A 25,741-nucleotide genomic window follows, 5' to 3' on the forward strand; every position below is an offset into this window, starting at 1 on the left:
ACTGAGAGTTTCCATATACTTCCCGTCCTGACACAACTGGGAAGTGCTCATTTTTAAAATACTTACTTCTCTTTATTTGGAAGGTGCTCAGTCTTTAAAACCATTTCCCTAAATGAATGATTTTCCCCCACCAAAACCCTTGAAATCTGCCAGTTCTTCATATCAACCTTCAATGGACATGGGAGCACCTCTGGGCTGGGGGTTGTGATCCAGTCCTTGGTCAGGGGTCGGAGTCAAGAGAACCGAGCAGTGGTCACAAGTCTGCCATCCACTGCCCAGACCGCCGACCTAACTTCCTCCTGTCTCAGTGCTCCACCCTGGAGAAAGTGGACAAGACTACGTTCTCATCTCTGCCTCCTGGGGAACAGAGACACTAGAAAAAGCTGGCACAGGTTGATAAGGTAGAAGCATCTGTACATTGAGAATGTCTGAAAAGGAAAATATCAAAGATGCAATGTTAAGACGTGTAAACAATATCATATGCCAGGAAAATAACTATAGTTTGAAACTGTAGTTGGAAAAGATTTCTCAAATGTTTGTAAAACTGAATACCTAGGGACTTCCCTGGTGGTTCAGTGGTTAAGAATCCATCTTCAAATGCAGGGAATATGGGTTCAACCCCTGGTTGGTGAACTAAGATCCCACATGCTGCAGAGCAACTGAGCCCGTACAGCTTAACGAGAGAAGGTCATAAACTGCAACGAAAGACCCCACATTCTGCAACTGAGACCTGACTCTGTCCAAAATAAATAAATAAATAAAAATAAAAAAAAACTCGAATACCTAATGCAGAGCACAAGGCTGCCAGGGGAGCCGAGGCAGAAGGCAGGGCTACCCCGGTGACAGTCCTTTCAGTATCTGCCCAACAGGAACAATTAGGTCTCAGCGGGCAGTTCTGTTTCATACCTGTTGGGAATAGGGCCCCCGAATGAGATAATAGATGTATTCACATTCCCAGTAGGTCATATGCATCAGCCTTGTAAACAGGCCCTTCCAACCTCAGTGCTCTTTGGCACTAACCCAGGCTGCATATATTGTAACAGCCTCCACTTGGTATAATTTCCAGTTTCTGCTTTCTCAGCCTTCCAATAAATGAGGGGGAAATGCCTTTGAATAGAGGAGGTTTGGACCAAAAGGTAGACTCTCTGAGATAATTTTGTTTGCAAAATGATGATATAATAAACCCACTCTATGCAACACTTCCCCTGTTATCACCCAGGCCAAATCCCCATCTCATTAGATTGATATATGTCCAGTGGCACATTAAAATGCACAGCAGTCTGTATAAGGAGATTGGATTTGTCCTGTAGATGAAACCCACAGCCATCACTCAGTGGGGGAAAGAATGAAGTCAAAGTGAGGACTTTGTGCATGGCTGGCATCTGGCCAACTCCACAGCTCTGTGAGTCTGTATTTTCCCGTTATCACAGCATTTCACTCCCAGGACCCAAGGAGAGGCTGTCACCCGGCCCTTAGGCAGCATGGCCACAGCCAATCAGCTCTGTGACACTTGGACAAAGGGAAGAGGTGTTAGGTCAGTCCCCAAGTCCGGGCCACAAAGGGGAGAGAGAGAATGGGGCAGTGGTTTGCTGTCTTTCACAGACCTCAGATGAAGCTGTGTTTACACTGTGGAAGGGAGGAGAGTGCAGCCTTTGAAACCCTGGTGAGCTTTGGAGCTAGGTTCTTTTCTGTCCAGCTTAATACTGGCTTAGCTCTAAGCATTTATCTGCTATTCAGAGCATGGAGGACTTGACAGTGCCCACAGAGGCAAGGATGCCCAGGCAGGCCACCTTCACCCACGACCTTCCCTCAGAGCCAAGGCCGAGGTTTGTAAGTGTGACTGCAGCACAGGGCATGGGGGCAGAGGCGGGCAGGGGGGGTGGGCATTTCAGGCCCGGTGAATGTGAAAGTGAAGGTGCAAGTCGCTCAGTCGTATCCGACTCTTTGCGACCCCATGGACTATACAGTCCCTGGATTCTCCAGGCCAGAATCCTGCAGTGGGTAGCCTATCCCTTCTCCAGGGGATCTTCCCAACCCAGGGATCGAACCCAGGTCTCCCACATTTTAGGAGGATTCTTTACCATCAGAGCTACAAGGGAAACCTGAGAATACTGGAGTGGGTAGCCTATCCCTTCTCCAGTGGATCTTCCTGACCCAGGAATTGAACTGGGGTCTCCTGCATTGCAGGATTCTGTACCAGCTGAGCTACCAGGGAAGGTGACTCTGGCTCTTCTGATTATTACACAAATTGAAGCCCCCAGGGCTGCCGAGACACATAGGTCCCCTGGTCATCCTTTCAATGGAAGGACGGAAAGAGACCTCCTGAAAGCTCCATCCCAAACCATAACTTTCTTATGCATCTGGGTTCATTTCCCTGGATCATCTGTGCCTACACAGCACCCTGCACTCGCATCTCTTGTGATAGGTTTTGCACTGTCTCATCACTGAGTCCACGCTGTCTTCTCTACTGTAGGGTCAGAGGGGTCCAGAGCAACTTCATCTTCAGCACCTATGACAATGGCTAGCGTCTCATTTGGAAAGGTGTAGTGGTTGGATGGCTGAATGGATGGGTGGGTCGTTGGGTGGGTAGGTGAGTGGGTGAGTGGATGGGTAGAGAGATGGATGGCTGATTTACTAATTCTGGTTGCTATAGCCTCCACTTCCAGAAGCAGAAATATGAACAGAAATCCTGTTTTCTGAATACTTTTAGACATATAAGAAACAGGAATCTATAAACCAGGACGTTCCTGTGAGAGTCCTGGGCTGTTTTGCACATCCAAAAAGGTTTTGATATTTCAGAGAAGGCTCCAAACTTCGGATGCCAATGTAAACGAAACCCACTGAGGTTCACTTATAGCTTGTTCACACAGATGTAAAGCCAGCTTTGATTCTCCCTAAAATCCTGCATGTTTTGCCACTGCTTCAAGGATTTTAGGAGAAGCTACCCTAAAGACTATGACATTTTTTTCCCCTTTGTTTCTAATCATACTAGGAAGCACTGATTTACCCTCGTAGAGACTTGGCGATGCTTCAAGTTCGCCCACTCCCGTGGATCTACAAAGTGCAGATGGCAGAGGAGTAAAGATGAGAAGGAAAATTTAAAGGGGGAAATGGCAACAACAACAACAACAAAAATAATGTTAAACAGGAGGGCTCCCTTCTGTCCCTCTGGCTGAGAAATCATTCAAGAGCCTCATGCACTTTGCAGTAGTTCCCAATGGGGAGCTGTGTTCACACCCCAGGCAAAGACTTCAGAAATCGCAGTATGGCCAATGCAAGCTTCAGCTCCTGGAGTGATGAATGTGCATGCTAAAATTACCTTGATCTCCATTATCCAGCAGAGTGGTGTCAAAAGAGTAAGGCATCAGCGATGAGTCCGCCCCCGTGGCTTAAAAGCCTGCCTGTCAATCTAAACTAAACAAACCCTGCTCTGCCTCAGAGAAGAGGAAATGCCTTTACCTCTGGAGGTGCAGCCATTGGCTGGGTCAATTTCCTTCCCGTCAACTTTAAATGCCCAGCGACCTGGCACATTGACGTTTGTTGTCTCTTGGATGTTCACAATATCAGGGGTTCTTGACCCCGGCAGGCTGAAGAAATTAGTGAGGTTTCCACCATTAAATCCTGCCTAGAGCATGAAAGAAAGAGCAGCCTTCTGAGCATACACACCATCCCCATTTGGTTTACTTGCCCAACGTCTTATTCTCAGAGCCCAGCACAATCTGAAATCAAGAGACAAACTTTTAACTTTTCCTGGAGCCCCTGGGGCCACCATTCCAAGTGACAAAGGCCCACTAGTTCATGCCACTCCCTGGATCAAGGTAGCAAAGATAGGCGAGACTAGCCCCTCAGTGCACCTGCTAGACCAGCCGTGCTTCTCCAGTTCAAAGCAAGTTCCCTCCCCACCCACCGCGGGATGCTGAGAGCATAGGCAGAGAGTGCAATGCTTCAGAAACACGTAAAGAATGACCCAGAGTACCACCTACTTGCGCCATCACTCCCCCAAGACCTGTCAGGGGATCGCCACCACTCGCGGTCCCAGTGGTCCAGTTGATCTCATAATAATTGAAGAGCGTGAATGTGTAGGAGCCATCAGATACCAGGACGGCCTGGAAGGTGTTCACCTGCAGGATGAGAATGGGTGGGTGCGGGGGTCTCATGACTTGCGTTCCCCACCATCTCCCCAGTCACAGCTTCCTTCACCCTCCCCTCTCCCCACCCCCAAGCTGCCCAGAGCTGCTGCCAGGCCCCTCTTGCTCTGCCTTCTCTCCAAATACGTTCTTGCCTCCAGTGGGAAAAGCAAGACATGTGGGGTTGTGCATCCAGAAGAGAAATTGCCTGAGAATTACCTACAGGCTGACTCAGCGCCCCTCTTAACATCTCTGAGTGGTACCAGAAGGGAAAGTCAGAGGCCGGCTCAGCGTGTGATAATCCTGAGTACCTATAGATGGCAGCATGGGAATAAACTATAGGAAGCCGTCAGGTCGGGGAGAGGGCTGTGAGCACCTGTTCCCAGAGCTGTGGGGTGGGCTGGGGGAGGGGAGCAGGGCACGCAAATGCCAGTCGGTGTGACTTAGCGGTGGCGTGGGCCCTGCTCTCTGGCTCCCTGGAAAACACGGCTAACCTTGGTGAGATGTCTTCCCCCCTCTTAGGTGAAGCTTGGAAAGTGCCTTTTAAAAAGCACGTTGTGGGGAGAAATTACTCCTCTAATGGAGCATTCATGCATCACTTTATATCTGCAAAATTCTCACCGTGCCCCCCCTTCCCATCTGTACCTCATCCAATATTAAGATGGGCAGTTTTTTTGGCCCATTCACATCTCAGGAGCTAAGAAAACTGAGGGCTGGGACTTCCCTTGAGGTCCAGTGGCTAAAACTCCACCTTCCAAGGCAAGGGACCCGGGTTCAGTCCCCGGTTGGGGAGCTACGATCCCACATGTTGCAGGGCAACTAAGCCCTGGAGCTACAATTACTGAGCCTGTGCATGCTGCAATGAAGACCCAGTGCAGCCAAAATAATTTTTTTTTTTTTTAAAGAAGGAAAACTGAGGGCTAAGGGAAATAAATTGCTGGACTTGCCACAATGACCCAACAACAGAAAACATGACGGACCCAGAGCTCCCAGTCTGATCTCCGAGTGCACTATCATTACATACTGTCTTAATTTTCAACTTTTAAGGACAGAGATATTATACAAATTCAAACCAGCCCTGCAAAGAGTTTCCAGAAAGAAGCTGTAGCAAACTCTGTCCTTTACTTCTTTCCTTTGCTAATCCCTACCCCTTGATGTGTGTTTTCAGGAAATTCAAGTAAAACTAGAGATAAAAGGAGAGACTGCTTTGACCTTTCCCGTTCAAACCCAGCATTTTCCCAGCTGCCTGATACCATCCTGGTTAACAATCTGTCAGACGCAGAGGAACACCCACATCCTTATCCTGTGTAATCAAACTGGGCGAGAGGATCTTGGAAGCCCCAAATCTCCCATCCTAGACAGTCCCAGGGAGGGAGAAGAGGTGCAAGTAAAGAAAAGCCGTTTTTGTAATCGAGAACTTTCTCCTCAAGCTCTGCGCTTGCCACGGCCGATGGCGTTTACGATAGAGCCGCCGAGGTATGTGCCTCCTTCTCTGGCCTCACGCAACAAAGGAGCAAAGTGGGACACAGAGGGGACCAAGCAGTCAGCCTCATGCCGCTGTGGGGTCAGGTTCAAGAGACAGGCATAAAATCAAGGTCATGCAAAGACCAAGGCTAAACCCTCCTTCAGACCAGGATGCTCCTTCAGGATGTGAATTCCTTCTGAAATAAATTTGGAAACATCTTGGATCCAAGCAGGTCTTGAAAGCAACGCATGTCTGACCCCAGAAGTCAGCTCATAACCAAATAATCATGCTTAAGAACGTTCCAGAAGCTGGCTCACCCTCAGGCACCTTCTCACTTACTCTGACACACGCCCCTCCCCCCAACACACACACACGGGTAATTCTACAGCCTGCGTTTAAGACTCTTCTGGGTCTGTTTTTGTAAAATCATGTTTTCAATTCTTGAAAAGCCCTTTTGTGCTACTTCGTGTTCGTGCTAAGTCCTTCAGTCATGTCTGACTCTTTGTGACCCCATGGACTATAGCCCACCAGGCTCCTCTGTCCATGGGGTTTTCCAGGCAAGAATGCTAGAGTGGGTTGACATTTCCTCCTCCAGGGGATCTTCCTGACCCAAGGATTGAACCTGCATCTCCTGCATTGGCAGGCAGATGCTTTACCACTGAGCCACCAGGGAAGCCCCTATGATACTTCAAAGGACTTTTAATGCTACATAACGGGGGCAACAGAGGAAAGAGGTTAGGATTTGGAGATAGGAGACTTGGTTTGCACCCTGCTCTGCCTTGTATAAGGTTCAAATCCCTTTTCTTGACCCTTGGGCAAGTTACTTAACCTCTCTGGGCCTGTTCCCTCACCTTTAAAGTGGAAGGCGAGCTTCCACGGGTCAATGATTTGCAGAGATAGGGCTAAATGATTTGCAGGCATAGCCTAATACAGCCCGGGGTTCATGGCCAGCCTCAATAAATATTAGTTTTCCTTCCTTAAAGTAAACAGGTCCCCATCCCCTTGACTTTCTACTGGACTTCTAAAAGATCTCTCATGTCCTATGCTTAACTGGCCTGTTGATATGTGTTCTTCTAAAGAAGGGGAGGCCTGGGATAATGGCAAACAGGAGAGGGGGCAGATTTCAAAGATAAGGATGGATAGACACTCCTGCAGCTCTGGAGGACTTTTATCATCTTTCTCTCCCAGAAGCTCAAAGCACTTAGATGTTACCTCATTCATCCTCATGGAAAGAGTCCTCACCTAGTCTAGAAATTTACTCCAAAGTACAAACCAGAAAGTATCTAAATTATCTTGCCATTTTTACTGCCAATGGAAGTTTTTTTTTTTTTTTAAAGGTGGTCAGCATTTGATGGGCATTTTTTTCTCTTTTTTATCTCCCACTGACACTAAAATTTATTGATCGCTGGCATCCTGCATTCTAACACTGTAAGGTATGAGAGTTGAGGACATAAAACATCACCTGAGGAGTTGTTAGCAATCCATAACATGACAGAGGGAAATGTATGCTTCTTTAGAGGTTATTTCTAGCCAATGCACCCCTTGTTTAAACTTGTTTCTTTCTGTGGTCCAGAACATCTTAGCGATACAGTGCAGCCCGATGCTCCGGTTAGGAGGTGCAAAGAGAAAGGTTCTCACTGCCTGGCACCTACAAACTGCAAACACAGCACTTTTTCACCTCTCTCTCTCTCTCTCTCTCTCTCCCTCTCCCTCTCTCCCTCTCCCTCTCCCTCTCTCTCTCTCTCTCTCTCTCTCTCTCTCTCTCTCTCTCTCTCTCTCTCTAACTCAGTAGCTTTTGTTCCATCCTTAAACAACTGACTCATCGCCAAAGAAATTGGAAAACAGATGGAATTGGAAACAATCCTAAGAAAGCGAAGGGCAGATTTTTGAGTGTCTTTGCTTACTGGAAATTATACATCGAAGACCCATCTGCTACTTCAAAGATCTCCATTGCCAAAGTCACCCAAACAAATGGCAAGCTTTCCTGAAAACTCTGTTCTGTCCTTTTATATAGAAAGTTGATTATCTCTATAATAATGCCAGCGATAATCTTTCTTATTTGACTTTTATTTGATTGCTCATTTGGGATTTCTGAGCAGATGTTTAAACTTTATTCATGAAAACGCTTTAACTGCCCACTCCAATTAGCATCAAAGATGAATAATTCTAGCCCCGGTCACAACTTTTTAAAAAAGGTCATAACATAATAAAATGAGCCAGATCATTTGGCCCAAAAGTGGCACCCTATTTTCCTTTTCCTATCAGGTTTTGTGGAAAAAGGGCAAAAAAAAAAAAAGGAAATTAGCTGATGGAGAGAGGCTTTTGTGCCTCTGGTAAGAGAAAGGGACCTTTGGTTTCCTGATTGTTCCTTAATCATAAGGGGTCTCAGTGCCTCGATCACTCTTCTGCAAAACAGAAAGTTACACACTACAAGGGAAGTGAGGAGGGCTTCTTTTTAGACATTTGTGATGATTCGTGACAGAAACGACACAGCTTCTGAAACATTATTATAGCCGACCAGACTGGTTAGGTGTGGTGGCTCCCTCTGTTTCCTAAAAAGTGAGCTGGCAAGACCCCTCAGTTTAACTCAAGGAAACCGACATTCTTCAGCTCTAACAATTAGGCTCCTTGAGAGTAGTGGAGATGGATAAGAATTGGATGTCAGGACATGAAGTGGAAAGTGGAAAATATGAATGATTACAGGCGTGGTGCTGCTCCCTCCGTAAAACGTGACTTCCTCCCAGGTCACAATGAAAACCCAAGTGGCAGAGAAGGCTGCCATGTCTTTGAAGTACTTCCTGATGTCCTTGGTGGCTCTCCTCAAGATGACAGGGTCCATGGTCTCTCGGTAATAGATCTCGCCTCGAATCCCATTGTGTACATCTGCCCAAAAGGGAGCAATGAAGGCCCTCCCATCCGTCAGGGGAAAAGATTCAGGCGTGAACTGGCTCACGAGCACGTTGAAGGAGACAACTCCGTTGTTATTGACCTACAAAAATAGGAGAGGTTTTGCACAGTGGATCTGAGACTGTGACAATTTCAGAGTCGTAAACCAAAACAGACGTTTACCTAATCATGTGAATGGAAACAACTTTTAAGCCACTGAATTAGAACCTCCAGACAGCAGCTTCCATTGCTCAACTAGGAGGTTTATTTGCTTCCAGACAAACTCATCAGTTTCCTTTCACTTTCAATTTGTAGTCAGCGTCATTTCTTTAATAATCAGCCTCATTTTCATGTTCTCTATTCCTGTCTTTGTTTACACTTATCAGACACTATTGGATTATGTGTGTGTGTGTGTGTGTGTATGTATGTATTGAGTTAGGCAGTGGCTTATGTGGACAATAAAGAAGGTCTAGAGTTACAGATGCAAAATAGACAGAAAAAAACAATGTGGAAGCAAAAGGTTAAATTTAAAAATTAAGGAACTCTGTATTAGACCTTGTTTCCTATTATATGACAAGAGAGGAGTGTCAGTAAAAGATAGATCAAATACTCCATCATCAAACTCAGATCTCAGATGAACCACATCCCACTCTGAGACATTTAAAGGATTTCTATTGATGTCACAACCACTCTGAACACAGAAAAGGGACAAGGTAATAATCTACAGATGAGCCCAATTCCATTATAGCTCTTATAGTCTGGGGACTTCTTTGTGTAATCTCTGCACAAAATGGAGACATGAAAGCTTTACATTGTATATGTAAATGACTATCTTACAATGATTTCTTCATGATTTGTAAATGGCTTAGTAAGCTTACTAAATTACTAAACCTTACTGCAAGTAACAAGCCAATATGCATACTCATAAGCAGGATCTGTAAAAAATTAGCCTCTGTCTGTGTCTGCAACTCAATAAGTTGGTCCATGAAGCTCATATAACTCAAGGGCTTGTACAGTTTCAACAGCATGAATGTCAGTGATGGGAGTCCTTCCAATTCCTCAGTACAGAAATACTCTATTGTTAGGTTCATATTAATTAGAAATATTATGGACATGAATGGTGATCCAGATCCCAGAGGTTGGTTATCAGTATCTGAGCCATGGGTACGTCAACCTAGTTTGGAAGCAAGGGTGTGTGGTTTGAAAAGGAAGCTGGAGACCTAACTACGAAGACATTGAGAGTCCACTGTCTGCAAGTCAGCAAACAACCCAGAATCTTGAGCAAGACTACATGACTCTGGAAACTCAGGGAACAATTTGCCCTCAAATAAGTCTGCCCCAAATTAAGGACCCTCCTTCTGCAAAAGCAAGAATTCTTCAGAATCCATGTCACACAATACAGTGAAGGAGAAAGAGGAGTTTAACTAAATACATGTGTTTTGGCTAGTGGTCTAGGAGACCAAGGCTTCCAGAATGGAAGCCCTGAGAATACCTCTCATCTCCAAAATTAGGTCGATATATTCAGAAACTTACCAACGCCTGTTACAGACCAAGGAGGCTATACAGTAAGTAGAGCATAAAGGGCAATTCAAGATGCCAGAGCAATGTGTTTTCTAGGAAATAATGGTGTAATTAAAACACACAAACTAGCAGAGGAAGTTTGTGATGACTCAGATGTGTTTCGATTATCTTCTATAGTTAAAGGCGGTGGTTCTCAAACTTTGGCGGGCATCAGAATCCCTTGGAGGGCTAGTTAAAACACAGATTGCTGCCCACCTCCCAGATTCCATAGGTCTTGGGTGGGGTCTGATAAGTGACATTTCTATCAAGTGCCCAGGTGGTACTAAAGCTGCAAGTTCAAGGACCATGGATGATGTAATGGAAGAGGAAACTGTTTTCTGGTGGGACTCAGCCCTGAGCTATCAATAAAAAAGCAGAGAAGTCAGAAGTCCCAGACACAGAGATGACCAGAGATGGAGGTGTTCCGAGTTTGATTTCTTCCTCCGGGGCAGAACATAGGAAAAATTGGAATGTAATATAATACATTTTCTTCATTCAATTCTTTAAGACCAAAGATTAAGACAGGTTTGATTGCTCTGAACCTTTTCATCAATGTGCAGTAGTCTCACTAGCAGCAATTCCAGTGGTAAAAAATAAAAAATAACCTGAGAACACAGGGGCCCAGGAGAGCTCTGACAGCAAATGATACCATTTCTTCATGCAGCTTTGATAGTGAAACCCTATGGCGGATCTCAGACCCTTTGAGGGTGGCTGATTCTATAAACAACGTTAAATAATAGTGGATTACCCCTCTCCTCTGCTCTACCTCTGCTCCAAATTGGTAGGAAGCCCAAGAAGAGCAGATGCCTAAACTCTTCACACCCCCAGAAGGGAAAGAAAAATGAGATTACTCCTATTGGTGGTTCACTGTATCTTTTTATCTTGTCTAGTGGCAGAAATAATGTTCCTGGCATTGGGGCCTCTGCGTCTCTTCGGTGTTTAATCACCCACAAAAGCAATTTATTGCCCTGTATACTCCTCTACTATGAACATTAGCCATTAAATATACCTTTGACTTCCTTAATCATAAAACCTATCAGCTCATGAAATCTCAGAACTCGTCATCTGGGCTGCCAATAAATCCTCCATTCCCAGAGCCCTGGAAAAAGGTATTTAAAATACTTTTCCTTAATGACAAACAAGGGAGGGGGGAGACATAGAGCAAGAGCTAAGTCATTTCTCACTTACGTAGACAGTACGGTAAGGAACGCCGAAGAAGAAGACGGGAATGGCCAGCTTAATCTCAGATGAGCTTCCATCGTCCACTTTAGGGGTTTTGGTGTCATTCTGCCAAAATGGATACATGAGTTCCCTGGGCTGAACTGTCAAGGGAGAGGGTGGTTAGGTAGACAGCAGATCCCCTCTCCATTAGGCAAGCTGCTTCCCTCCCACCCACGAGAGCCAACTTCTTCCAGTAAGTTACAAATGGCGCGCACGTCAAATGGGCTTTGCATTTATCCTAAACCTCAGCTGGACACAGCATGTGATCTCCTGCCTCTGGAAAGAGGAGCATGGAAGTGATGATGTTTCTCCTTAAGAGAAATGACTTCCTGCTTCTCTATATTTTCATACATTTAGGAGACAGCAGTGGTTATCGCTGGCTGGAAGGCTGTGAAATTGACCCTGCCTGGAGCTCTCAGAGCACTGAGCGGTGCCTCTGGCTGTGGCGGGGCTTAGCCTGCTTGATCCTTGATCAGAAGGCAGCACAGAGAATGTGGCCGGTGGCTCTGAAATTCCCTCCTAGCTCAAGAATTCTACTATCAAGGCTTTTCCTGAAAGGAGTCCCCTTCTTCCCACTGCACAATAGGAAAAGATAGCAGATCCCAGAGGAAACAGACAGTAGTTGGATCTGGGACAAGGGTGGGAGGAGAGGGTTTGTAGTAAGTGGCCCGTGAATGACCTTGATTGAGCTCCAGCCCCGTGAGAAGGCTCTCTGCCCGGCTCCTGTTTACAAAGACAGACATGGGATACTCTGGGGCACAGGAGGCTGGGCCTCTGTGAGCTCTTTGGAAAGGAGGCTTGGGGATCTGACTTATCACCCTAGTCAAAGGTGAGAGTCATCACACAGATACATACACCTCACCTCCTGCAACCCTGTCACCACCTCTCTTGGCAACTTGGCTTATTTCTCAAAAGTTTCTCATCCAAACTCTTGCAAAGGGTGGCCCAGTTCATGGAAATTAGAAAGCTTCTCTAGGGTCTTCATTACCAGTGCTCAGGTCCAATGGGTTGTGTGAACTAATCTACATTTGGGATTACATTACATTAACTAATTACTTTCCACTAATACTTTTTCTCTGCCAGTATCCTTTCTCTTCTTGGATGAAAATAAAGCAATAGGACATCATCTTTTCTTCCATGTTCTAAAACTGTGTGTTAGTTTCCAGGGACAGCAGTGCACCCATCTGGGGCTTCTGCTGACAGTTCATGAGGTACCTAATTGCCACAATCCAGAGGCTGACACCCCATCCTCAGGTTGGGTGGAGGGGGGCCGTCCTTGGAAAAGTCCCTGCTCTGTGTTGATAGAGCCAATAGGCTAGTGAGCAAGCTCCTCTGGGAGTCTTTTAGTGAGCAGATGGCATTTCATGGAAGAGCACAACAGAGACAGAGTGACCAGAAAGCCACTCAGCAGGGCCAGGTGCCAGATTCTCTCCTCCTGAAGAAGGGAATTCCAGGAGGTCTGCCTGGAGGAAGAGCTCCTCTGTTGCCAAGGGTTAATATCAGAGGAAAGCAGGGAAAAGGAGTCTGGTCTTTAGTGAATAAGCCAGCCTGCAGAAGTCTCTGCAAAGCTAGCCAAAGGGAGGAGCTTTCAGAGGTGCTATAAATAATTTCATCACAGGAGCTCTCAGCCCACGTGCTTTATTTAGTGTCACAATCAGTAGACAAGAAAGGATTCTTCTCTAACAGTCATAATTACATAGATGTAACAAACTCCAAATTCCTAGAAGGGAGGAATTTTTTTTTAAAAATTTCTTTGTGATCTTTATCATAGTATTCTATACAGGTACTTATTAAATTTGAAGGGTAATGAGCTTTCTCAAATTAATAATAATGATAAATCAAATCTTGCTATGGATTTATCCTTCATGGGGAACTATTTAGGAGTGATGCCCAAGTGTAAATAAGGGCCTGATTCATGCTGAATTGTAATCATTTGAATGGAGAGATTAATTTGTATTCAGGGCAGCACTGGCCAAGCTGCCAAGGAAATGGAAACTCATCACCCCTCTTGGAGGAGACAGAGAATGATGGTTAGAGAGACTGTCTCTAACTTCTCTCTCTGCTCCAAAGGCAATGCAAATTTGCAAGGGTCCTTTCTTCATGAGTGATCCTAACTAGTTCATGATTTTGGACAGGAAAAGAATGAACAATCAAAAATTTTCAATATAAGAATACAAAGAAAGAAAAAATAAGAATACAAAGAATCAAGATATCTAATATTGCAAGTACGTAGCAAATACTTGTTGAATGAAAAAAAAAGATGTTTAATAAAAGATAAAAGAGAGAAGGTTTAAACTATGGTAATTTTCACTTTAGTAGTCATTACCATTATAAAAATATGACTTGTTAACAGCATGGCTTATTGATAGCATCAGAGTTAATAAAAGAAAACTCCTTATTCATGCTGATCTTCAGCAGGGAATTTACAGTAAACATAACTATGTTTCCAGATGTTTTTTTCCCCCAACAAATAAGACATACTTTCTTAGTGCAGCAGTAGGTGAGGGGCAGAGGGACTCATTATTGTGGGGTTTCATACCACGACCTGCCCGATATAGCTGCTTAAATTTATCTAACCCTAGAAAAATGGCAGGGCTCCACATGCCTCATACATCTGTTCCCTCAGACTTGTGATCATGTGTCCATTCAACTAAACAAACAAAACCAAGAAAGATGCTCTAGAATTTTGGCCAGGAAAGTTTCAAATCAATATAAACTTTTCTACCTTTCTTGTCTAAAATTCAAAAACTGTAGAAAGAAATCCATGCAATCTTTTACCTACCCCAGGCAATGCTACAGAAAGAAAAAAGAGAAATCACGGAGGGGAATAATTTTCTTATTTCACTTGGCAGTTTTAGATTTTTGGCCATTGGAAATGGTCACTGAGACTCAAGTCACCGACATTAACGTCATTGAACCTTCCTGATTTTGGCTTAAATAAGTGTATTTTTTTTTTAAGTTTGTGCCACCAGTTCGATGTCTTCATTGGAATCAGTCATCAGGGTGCATACGCACCAGCCTTGTGTACTTTTAAGGAAAATAATTCGCATTATCTTAAAGACCAACTCCATTTACATGGGGCAACCTGGTATACGCAAATTGTGTTCGAAGTGAAATAAGAAAAAGTAGGGACGTAAGTGAACATCATTCAAAGTTAATATATTTTGCCCTTGACAACCAAATTTAATTTACATTTTTCTTGTTATAACAGTAGACACATGTACACCTGCCCTGACAATTATGGCTCCAACAAAAGCATCTCTTTATAAATTCAAGAGAGTGCTAATCACGAGCTTTATGGAATTTTGTAGTACTCACCTTGGTGCCATACAAGTGCGAAGATGAAAGAGACCCAAATTCTAAGTAATGATGAATAATTCATCCTGGAATTTTAAAAAGAAAAAGAAAAAAATCCCCAGCTTGCCAGAGTAAACAGAACACCAGGTGCATTTGGTGGCAAATCCCAAGACACATCACAACCATCATAGAGCATTCACACAGCAGCATCAACAGTTCTGAGTCAGGCTGAAGTGCCCTGGATGCTGGTAGGGCCTCTTAAGTTCAATTCTTTGTGGACAAATTAGATTCCCCCTGAGAAGCAGTTTGGAAGTGTAATGAATCACTTAAGTTGTCAGGAAATTATGTAGAATCAATGAGCAAACAACCGGTCAAGGAAAGGCATCTCTGCTCCAGCTACTAGAGCCCTGAAAACAGCGCCTCACTCTAAAGATGCCTGGTGTGTCTCTAGAACAGACATCCATCCTCTGTGAGACCAGGCTATCTAATTTTCACAACCGCTTTCATTCAAGATCCAGTAAAAGTCAGTTAAAGTACATGTGGTCCTACAGGTAGGAGGATTTAGAGTTTGCTGTCCCCTCCTCTAAGGGCTTCCCAGGTGGCTCAGTGGTAAAGGATCCGCCTGCCAATGCAAGAGACCCTGCAGACTCGGGTTCGATCCCTGGGTTGGGAAGATACCCTGGAGGAGAAAATGACAACCTACTCCAGTATTCTTGCCCGGAAAATTCCATGGACAGAGGAGCCTGGCGAGCTCCATGGGGTTGCAAAGAATCAGACACGGCTGAGTATGCACACACATCCCCTTTTCTAAAGTATGTAGCCAGGCCATCATTTTGAAGTGCTGACCAAAGTCACAGGCAGTATAAGACTCTGTCCACTGACCATCCAAACGTGAAATAAATAGTAGACACATAACAAAAAAAGAATCATGTCAGGATGCTTCCTTGAAATTACAATACAAATAAGATTCCAGTACAAAAGTAAGTCATTAGTCGTAGCAAATTAGTTAGAGAAAGAACATCACAAAAGTGAACTTGTTTTCATTTTAGTTACAATCCGTTGAATCAGAGGCTTTACCCTTGGACAATCTGTGCTGCTATGTAGAGCTAAAATGCAAGCTCCCAGTTATACATACATCTGGAACCGAAGCGAGTGCAGAGGAAACCCTGAAGCTTGCTCCCGGCAGCATTCTTAAAATCCTTCCCTTATTATTGGAAGCTATCACAATTCATCAGCCAAACTTCCAAGGAAAAATCAGTGAACCTCCTCTGTGAGTGTTATTGTAAATCTTCAGCTGTCAAGCACACACATTGAAATCTCAAGCACATCATAAATATTCGTCAGTTTTGCTGAAAACGTGACTAAGACTTCAGCAGAGATCACACACAGTTTTTAGGAGAAGGAGATGTCAGGCAGGTTTAAGACTGAAGTCCTTAGGGAAACAGTTCAGAGAGCAGGAAGGATTCATTTAAATATTTGTATTTATGAAAAATGTCACTAACCTGTTCAGCAGGGACTGGAGGAATTGAGTCGGAAATATTAAGCCAAATCTTGGTAAACCCGGAAAAAATTAGGTAAAACAAGAATTCATGTCAGTTCTCCCCCACTTGCTGCCAATTATTTCTGATTCCTGAAATGATGTCTGAATCCCCTACTCTTAAAACCAAAAATTCAGTTAGTCCTGTGCTAGAGTCAGATAAGTGTTGAGTTGCAATCAAGTTTTTTTCCTATTGATTAAGGAAAAGTAAATCTAAAGATCAGTTTCAGGATTGCGTAGAGAGGTTCTTTTCCTGAAAAACTAGACCTTTTTCTCCCCCCTCCCCACTCCCACCCCTTAAAAAAAAGTAGATTCAGATGGAAATGTCAGTTACTTGGAGCTGAAACCTTGGTCCTTTCTGATCAGAATCTCTTTGCACTGAAAACATAAAAGAACCCCCCCCACCACCACTTCTACCTTTGTACCAAAAAAGGGAACTGTATAACGTTACAAAATTAGCATCCACAAGCGAAGGATTAAAACTCCAAACAAAGCTGTGCCTCCAACATTTAAATGAAGTTGGTTTGCTACTAAAGTCTTTTTTTGTCTCTCTGGTTTTGAACAGTTGCCATTGATACACTCTACTCTGTTTTTTCACAGGTATGCATGAAGTATTTAAAGAAATGCTCTCAAAAGTTTCTAGGTTTTATTCCTGCCACTGTCTCTCTGATTCACCTCAAGGCAGAGGATTAGGCCAGGGAACAGGTAAGCAGCGTGAGGCATGATCTTTCACAAGGGAAAAATCAAAGGCTCTGAACACCTCCACAGATGCCCAGCGAGGGTCCTCGGAGGGTGTGGGGGAGATAGAACCCCTCCTGGTAAATTTTGCTCTAAGTATTTAAACATGAACAAGGCTAAAACCGTTTCCAGTGGATGCAGAATGAGAAACATTGGCTAAGGCAGAAACGAAGTTTATTATCCAAAATTATTAAAGTGAGACTTGTTTTAAAAAAAGGAAATCATTCAAATGTATCAGGGAAAAACTCTGTAAATTAATAGGAATTTTAAAATTGCCCCAAATTTATCTCTGACCAGACATTTAAACGTCAACTGTGTCAAAAGACATAACTCCAGTTTTGAGTACGTTGTCCTGAAATGGACAAGAGGGTTGGGGAACTGATTTTTCAGTCTAAATTAGTCAATAAATTTTTTTCCCAAAATCCTGTAGTAATTCAGTAGGGTTTTTACCCTACCCTCTATATATATTTACTTTTAGATGTGTCAAATAACTATTTATCTTCCTCTGAGAGGCACATATTTATATAACAGAAAGTCTGACTTTGGGGGTGTCTGTTCCAAATAAAATTAAACTCAAATCCAAGACTCACCTTGAAAAGCATTTTCCTTGCCCCGTCTTTATTAAGGTGTTAGTCCTGTAGTCAACCTAAATGCCACGAAGCAAAATAGCTGGTTCTACTTGAACAACTCCTAGTGGTATAATAACTGCTTTGGTCTTCTTTCTTGGTGCACTCACGGACATTTGTATTCAGCTGTTTGATCATATTAAATGCTCCATCCTTCTTGAGGCAGGACTGCTCCTGGGATACAGGCCACCTGGGTTTAACAAGATACACAAGATGGCAGTGCCCATGGCTCAGAATGGCTGGTTCTGGGTGTGAGTGAGTGCCAGGTGCCTGAGAGCGGACGGGGCTGATGTATCCCTGGCTGGGCTGGGGAGCCAGTCGGTGAGTGTGTACTTCAAGTGCACACTCAGTGGTCACAGAAGGGAACAAATGACCAAAATCTCTTTTTATGCCATGTCGGCAGGAGGACTTATTTTGTTGAAGGGGTGATGTGAGCCAAGATTCGACAAGATTTAGACCTAAGGTGGTGTGGGAGTGGCTTGGAGCCAGTAACCCAAGACTCTGTGTTTTACAAAGACGGCATAGATGGATGCTGCTTTTTAGGCAGGAGGAAAGAGAGTTCAAACAAACAAAACAAAGCAAAAAATCTAATTCCCTAAAAACAAAGTCAACCTTATATACTGACTGTTTTTGTTTCGTTTTCTTAAGTTTCTTACGCCTTTTGTGAAAGAAATAGATTTGAGCTAGTTTGAAATGATGCAGTGAGAAGTGTGGTAGGCTGCAAGCCTCAAGCTGTGAGCTCCTCAATCAGGCTCAGCCTCACTGCTGGAGCCAAGGGAGAGCCTCCCAGGGACTGGACCACGGGGTAGTACAATGGCCTCGTCACTTTCCACCCAAAGCATGACTCCTCTAATGGGCAATTTTTGCTCTAGAGAACCTAGCTGAGGTGACAAAGACTGTGTCAAGCCTTCAACTGAGGCAGCTCTATTATGCCCAAATCAGGGTCTAATTGAGAAAACCTTGCACTTGTGTATATAATTTTATGTATTAGGATTTTATATATAAATAACTGAGCTGCCCTGGCGGCTCAGATGGTAAAGAATCTGCCTGCAGTGCAGGAGATCCAGGTTCGATCCCTGGGCCAGGAAGATCCTCTCTAGAAGGGAATGGCTATCCACTCCAGTATTCTTGCCTGGAAAATTCCATGGACAGAGCTGGTGGTCTAGAGTCCCTGGGGTAACAAAGAGTCGGACACGACTGAGCAACAAGAATTCATATACATACATACAACAGAACAGAATTTTGGACTCTGTGGGAGAAGACGAGGGTGGGATGTTTCGAGAGAACAGCATCGAAACATGTATATTATCTAGGGTGAAACAGATCACCAGCCCAGGCTGGATGCATGAGACAAGTGCTCGGGCCTGGTGCACTGGGAAGACCCAGAGCAATCGGGTGGAGAGGGAGATGGGAGGGGGGATCGGGATGGGGAATACATGTAAATCCATGGCTGATTCATGTCAATGTATGGCAAAAACCACTACAATATTGTAAAGAAATTAGCCTCCAATTAATAAAAATAAATGGAAAAAAAATAAAGTTTATATCTCTGGAATTTAAATCTTGAGAATTAAAAAAAAAGAACTCGTATGCACACATACATATATATATATATATATGTGGGGAGCGGAGGGGTTGAAATGCCCAAATTACTGGGACAGATGGCAGAAGAAGGGATTAAAAGTCTCAGAAGAATGAACGTGTTGGATGTCCACAGGCATAGAATTCCAGGTAAAAATAGCATCTGACTAGAGAAGCTACTTTATGACAAAAGGGATGTGACAGCGTGCCCAAAATTATAGTAGGAGCCACAGGTTGGAGCAGTGGCCGAGAGGAGGAATCCACGGGTCCAGGTACCAAGGTGTGGAAGCAGGAGTAGCCCCACTTGTGATCACTCCCAAGGATTATCGAGAGACTTTGGCTCCCTAACCCCTCATCTCCAGGTCGCGCAGAGTTTGACATCCTGGTTCCCAAGAGGGCGTACTCTCACCAGAGGACATGACAAGAGTCCTACTGAGCTGCAAGCTGTGGCTGTGCCGGTCTGGGCACTCCGGGCTCCCTGTGGCAGAGACTAGCGGGAAAGATGAGCCACCATCCCATCAGGAACCCCTGACTCTGACGAACAGGAGGCGGTGGCGCTGCTGTCGCATATACAGCTGCAAGGGGTAAGGTGTGTGGAACGCAGGTGACACATTACGGCAGCTCTTGATACTCCCTCAGCTGACTGTGGCTGCGATGGACAAGCACAGCAACCTAGCCTGAGCAGCGTATGGTTACCGGGGATTCAGACTCCTCAGAAACCACATGGTACACTGTTGAGAGCCGCAGAGGTGATGGAACGGATGGCGGGAGAGGGGGTGATGGGTTCCAGTCAGGAGCCTGAAGCCAACTGCAGGGGCCATAGCGCACTCCTCTAACCTCCCCTTTCTGAGGGTCCCTTTGGGAAGGGAAGCCCACCAGAGCCCTGGAAGAGCTGGCCCTGGTCATGGATGGAGAGCTGCATCTACACACGGCATGGGGGGGACTGTGGTCCGTACAGATGTGCACCACTCAGATCCACCCTACAGAAAAGGATGCTCAGAAGCTCCAGAGTATGGTTAGCTGACAGCTTCCAATGGCTGGCTCCTCTGGTGTCTGCATCCGTGTTCAAGCTGAGATTAATGTTCTTGTGTTCCTCCATCCATGACTGAGAAAAGCTTTGGTATAAAGGACCTAGGTGAGACTCACAGGCAATCTTTGCTCCAGAGCATCTTATTGAGTTTGCAAACCTTGTCAGGTCTATGGCACAGTGTGATGCCCTCTGTTGCCCCATCCTTCTTTTCCCCCTTTTCCTTCACAGGTATAATTCCCCAATAAGCCTTTTGCACTCCTCCCTCCACCTTAGCATCTGCTTCCCAGACAGCTGAATCTGTGACAGCTGAATCTGATGTCTTGGATAAATATACCAGCCCTCTGCAACCGATCATTCTGCTTCGTTGTATAATCTGCCATGAAGATGCCACATATTTCTGTAGTGCATTTGTTTCTACCACTTATCCATCAACTGATTAATGTTCAACCTCCTAGATCTAGCTTGACAAAGTGATTACATCTAAGGTTATGTATTTATTTGGCTGGGTCGGGTCTTAGTCGTGGCACGTGGGCTTAGTTGCTCCTTGGCATGTGGAAATCTTAGTTCCCTGACCAGGGACTGAACCTGCATCTCCTGCATTACAAGGCAGATTCTTAACCACTGGACAAGCAGGGAAGTCTCTTCATCTAATGTTATGCCTAGCGTTCTCCCCGAAAATGGTGGTTAGTCATAGCAGAGTCCTTGAAATGGATGAGCTGATATAGAAAATGCAATTATGCTCATGAAGACCTCCTAAATAGTAAAGATGTTCACAATGAAAAGTTCTCAAGAGCGCTGCATCTCTAAGTTTGTTTCTCCTGCTGTCTTGGAATCTTTGTTCTTATACACCTGGGTTAACTTTCATAAAATGGGTTCTCATGCAGTCTGTTAGTTTTTCCGTCTCAAGAGCAAAATGTTTAAAAACCTGACGTCATATTCCTAAAATTTTTCATATTTAGTAGTATCATGGTAATCATTTTGTAACAGTAAGCTGGAAGTATTAGAAGTTTAAATTGTAACACAGATGCTCCAGGACCTGTCTTTTTAAAGAATTAATATTATTTACCTCCAAGTAATTTTCTTTTTTTGGTGAGGGGGTTTCCTTGGTGGCTCAGCGGTGAAGAATTCATCTGCCAAGCAGGAGACTGGTATTCGATCCCTGGGTCAGGAAGATCCCCGGGAGAAGGAAATGCAACTCACTCCAGTATTCTTGCCTGGGAAATCCCATGGACAGAGGAGCCTGGTGGGCTACAGTCTATGGGCTTGCAAAACAGTTGAACACCACTTAGTGACTAAACAATAACATTTTTCTTTTTGTGCTGATCTTAGTCTAGACACTGAACTCTTAATTATGAGAAAAAAGGCATTGACTCTTGGAAGATCACATGGAATAACATTAATGTTTATTAGCTAACTAGCAAGACTTTCTAGATCTAAGATCTCAATAATAAAAGATGTTCAGCTCTGAAACTTAAACAAGGACTCAGATATTTTCTGAAATTAACTCTAAAATTTACCTCTAGGCAAGGGGTTTGTAATAGCTAATTCTAAGCACACCAACATAACCAAAAAACCCCTCAACCAGTCGTATTCTAACATCCTTGCTAGTACATTAGCAATAAAGATGAAAAGGAGTTGGGGAAAGACACTTTGTATTCCCTATTCACCAAGTAGTTCTTCTTAGAAGAATTTCACTGGTTGGAAAGAAGCAGTTCTGATTAAAGCTTACTGCAGACAATAAACAGAGGGTTTCAGGGCTATTTGTCTATCACTTTTCAAGGGCACTCGGCTGAAACAAATGCTGGTACGTTGTTAAGGATGAATAGTACATATACCTTCTCCAGTAGAAGTGAAATCTCACTAACCAGTGATTTAACAATTGCAGATTCCAAGGAAAGATAGCTCCTAAGACAGACAATTTGTATGGCTCAAGCAAATCCTTTGTGTGTAGAATTCAAGTGGCTAGATCTGCATGCCTAATTGGGAAGAATCCCATCTTGATTGCCCTAACCAGGAATTACTATCAAGCCCAAGATCAGTAAAATCTTTGATTTTGCAGGGAGGTGACAAGTAATAAAATCAGAAAAAAAAAAAGAAAAGTGTTCTTTTATGTAACTCCAGTGCAGAACAATTTGGTGACATCCATCAATATTACTCTGAGCTCAGTCATTAAAGAGTCTGACTGCAATGCAGGAGACCTGGGTTTGATCCCTGGGTTGGGAAGATCCCTGGAGAAGGAAATGGCAACCCACTCCTGTATTCTTGCCTGGAGAATCCCATGGACAGAGGAGCCTGGCAGGCTACAATCTATGGGTCAAAAGAGTCAGACGTGACTGAGTGACTAAACACGCACACCAAAATTACAAACACTCTGACTTTTGGTTGGGAAAATCACCTGGAGAAGGGAAAGGCTACCCACTCCAGTATCCTGGCCTGGAGAATTCCATGGACTCTATCGTCCATGGGGTTGCAAAGAGTTGGACACGACTGAGTGACTTTCACTTTTTCACTTTCTGACCTTTGATTTAGCAATTCCACTTCTGGGAATGTATTATACAGTTTTATTTCAAACATGTAAAAGAATGTATGCTTTCTACCACAGCAAACTGGAAAAAGTAGAAAAGAGAGAGAGGGAGGGAGAATGGGAGAGAGAGTAAAGAAAGACTGAAATGTCTATCAATAAGGTATTAATCAGGAACTTCCTTAGTGGTCCAGTGGTTGAGACTTAGTGCTTCCAAGGCAGGGGGTGAGGGTTCAATTCTTGGTTGGGGAACTGAGATCCCACATGCTACATGGCACATCCAAAAATTGTAAAAATAAGGTGCGGTCAAATAAATTATAAATCACATCTAAAATAGAATACTATATGCGTTCTATGCTCAGTCACTCTGTCCTGTCCAACTCTTTGTGACCCCATGGACTGTAGCCCACCAGGCTCTTCTGTCCATGGGATTTTTCAGGCAAGAAGACTGGAATGGGTTGATGATATAATATAAACAAAGCATAAGATCATTTTGTATATGGTGTTAGAGAGAGATTTCCAAGATAGATTTTAAGTGAAAAAAAGCAAGGTGCATGATGGTATATGCTAACTTTGCTGGATAAAAAGGAATCAATATTCTCATTTGCCATTATTTGTGTTAACTCTGCAAAGACACATAAGAAACTAATAAAAGATGGAGAACAGGGGTTAGAGTGGAATTTTCCAATGTATGCTTTCTTTGTATTGCTTGACTTTTGAATCATGTGAATGTTTTCTATTTAAAAATGAAATATATGGTAATGATAACCCTATATGCAAAACAGAAAAAGAGACACAGAAGTACAGAACAGACTTTTGAACTCTGTGGGAGAAGGTGAGGGTGGGATGTTTTGAAAGAACAGCATGTATATTATCTATGGTGAAACAGATCACCAGCCCAGGTGGGATGCATGAGACAAGTGCTCGGGCCTGGTGGGCTGGGAGGACCCAGAGGAGTCGGGTGGAGAGGGAGGGGGGAGGGGGGATCGAGATGGGGAATATGTGTAACTCTATGGCTGATTTGTGTTAATGTATGACAAAACCCACTGAAATGTTGTGAAGTAATTGGCCTCCAACTAATAAAATAAAATTAAAAAAAAAAGAAATATAAATGACTTTTAACAGATGTATTTTTGTAAACATTGAAATATACACCAAATAAAATTTTAACACAAGCACAGCTATTCATAAAGTCCTAGTTGTATTCTCTAATAGTGGAATAACGCTTACATCTGCTCTCAAATGTACCAGGTAGTTCAGAAAAATTTTTTTCCTCTCTAGTCTATATTCTTTAATGTCTGCCTCCTCTGATGCTCATTCTTATTTATTTAACACCTTAATTGTATTATAGTGACTTAAGAAGCATTCAAGGATGAAGAGTCTGTGAAAGACTCGGTAAACTGAAATTGGGTTACAATTTTTGGGCAGATCTAGATCTCACAGATCATAATAAACTTCCTCCTCTATTTTGTAAGAAATATTTATATTCCTCACAAGGCTCTGTCTTTAATTTGAGAGGAACAATAGCAGTGACAGCCTCTTCCTTTCCCGTAACAAAACGTTTGATGCAAACTCCATTAGATTACTGTTTCTCCCCCTCTCCCCACACCCACAAACATCAAGTTTAAGTTCGTTTGAACATGGATGCCTCCTTAATAAAAGTCTAAGTCAAAACTGAGTGACTTGTTTTACCTTGGGTTGTTCACTGAAACAAAGTTTTAAGGCTCTAGAATGTCCTCAGCTTGAAAAGCAAATGATCAGTGTCCAGCATCATATTGTGCTTGTCAATAGCACCCAGGACAAGTGTTCACTGTGGCTCCTCCCAGAAGAGCAAGGAGGCCATAGGAACATACCAATCACAGTGTCACAGTTCTGGAAGGGGTGTGAGGACAAGTTCCAATTTGGATTTAGAGCCACCAGCCACATCAGTGATTTTTGATACAGAGCAACTCAATGTAGTAAATGAATATTGAGGGCCATCTCATTTTAGTGTTTTAGTGAAACATAAAGAGTAACAATAACGGTGTGTGTGTGTGGAGGGATACGAAGGGGAACTTCAGTGCCAAGTACTGCAGAACCGCTGTCAACTGCAGTCAAATTTCTGGGGTTTGAATCCCGGCTCTGGTGTCATTTATCAACGGCGTGACTTTCGGCAAGTTACTCAGCCTCTCTGTGCCTCATGAGTAAGAACATGGAGATAACAGTGCTGAACCATAGGGATGTCATGAACACCAAAAGGGTTTAATATAGGTAGACCATCTAGGTTGGACCCTGGTTGATAAATAAATGCTCATTGTTAGTGTTTAGAAGAAACATGAGGATGAAAATTATAAGCCTGGATCCGTGGCACTGATGAACACAACCAGGAATTCTCTCTACTTTTGTCTCATCTTCCTCTTGGATTATGAGTTTGTTACTCCTCTCTTGCTATGTGCACCTTAAAATAGAATGCAAACTGCTCAGGGGCTTAAACTACATTGAAGAAAAGCATAAGATGTTCACGTATATTATACTCATAGGTCTAGGCAAATACATATATTTGAACACTTCAGTAGATCAACTAAAAAAAAAAACAAAAAAACCTTAAACATTTTTAGGGTTATTCTCAAATTTTTGAGGGATATAGAAATTCATTATATTTTAAGGAGATATAATATGTTATCCCCTTCAGGTATTAACTCAATTCCTAAATCTCAAGTTACACTAAAAACTTAACATTAGATGAAATGACTTACGTTAATATTTATCATGACCTATGTTTTTAAAGGTTATCTGGCTAAATTTAAATCCTGAAATTCTAAGTTGGAGAACACAGATAACTTCTTTTCCAGAGAAGAGTTGGAAAGACAAGCATGACTTCAAAGGTTATCCTTCCTGTTTTACATGTATTCTAACAACTGTTAGAAGGTATAGTGCTGTTCAGTCCAGTGGGGTAATGGGTGTCTTGATATATGAATACCGTGCAAAAACTCGGAGAAGCTCATAATAAATACTAGTTAAATAGAACTTAGCACAGAGGTTAAAACTACAATTTTCTGAAATTTGAATATGAGGTAGAAATAATCTTAAATTTAAACAGATCATGATACTTCTGCATTTCTGAAGAACTGAGAAAAAATGAGAAAAAATTTCATAGATACTGTCTTCTAAAT

General features: G+C 43.3%; 1 protein-coding gene across 1 annotated transcript in view; it reads right to left on the minus strand.

The window, feature by feature from the left end:
* TECTA (tectorin alpha) overlaps positions 1-14,641 on the minus strand; it is an 80,401-nt gene extending 65,760 nt beyond the window's left edge. The window contains 5 exon segments of the mRNA XM_065944399.1: positions 3,460-3,625; positions 3,984-4,121; positions 8,294-8,581; positions 11,227-11,360; positions 14,578-14,641. Of these exon segments, the coding sequence (XP_065800471.1) occupies positions 3,460-3,625; positions 3,984-4,121; positions 8,294-8,581; positions 11,227-11,360; positions 14,578-14,641 (790 nt within the window).
* Positions 14,642-25,741: the final 11,100 nt, after the last annotated feature.

Source organism: Muntiacus reevesi, chromosome 9, assembly GCF_963930625.1.
Source record: "Muntiacus reevesi chromosome 9, mMunRee1.1, whole genome shotgun sequence".
NCBI lineage: Eukaryota > Metazoa > Chordata > Mammalia > Artiodactyla > Cervidae > Muntiacus > Muntiacus reevesi.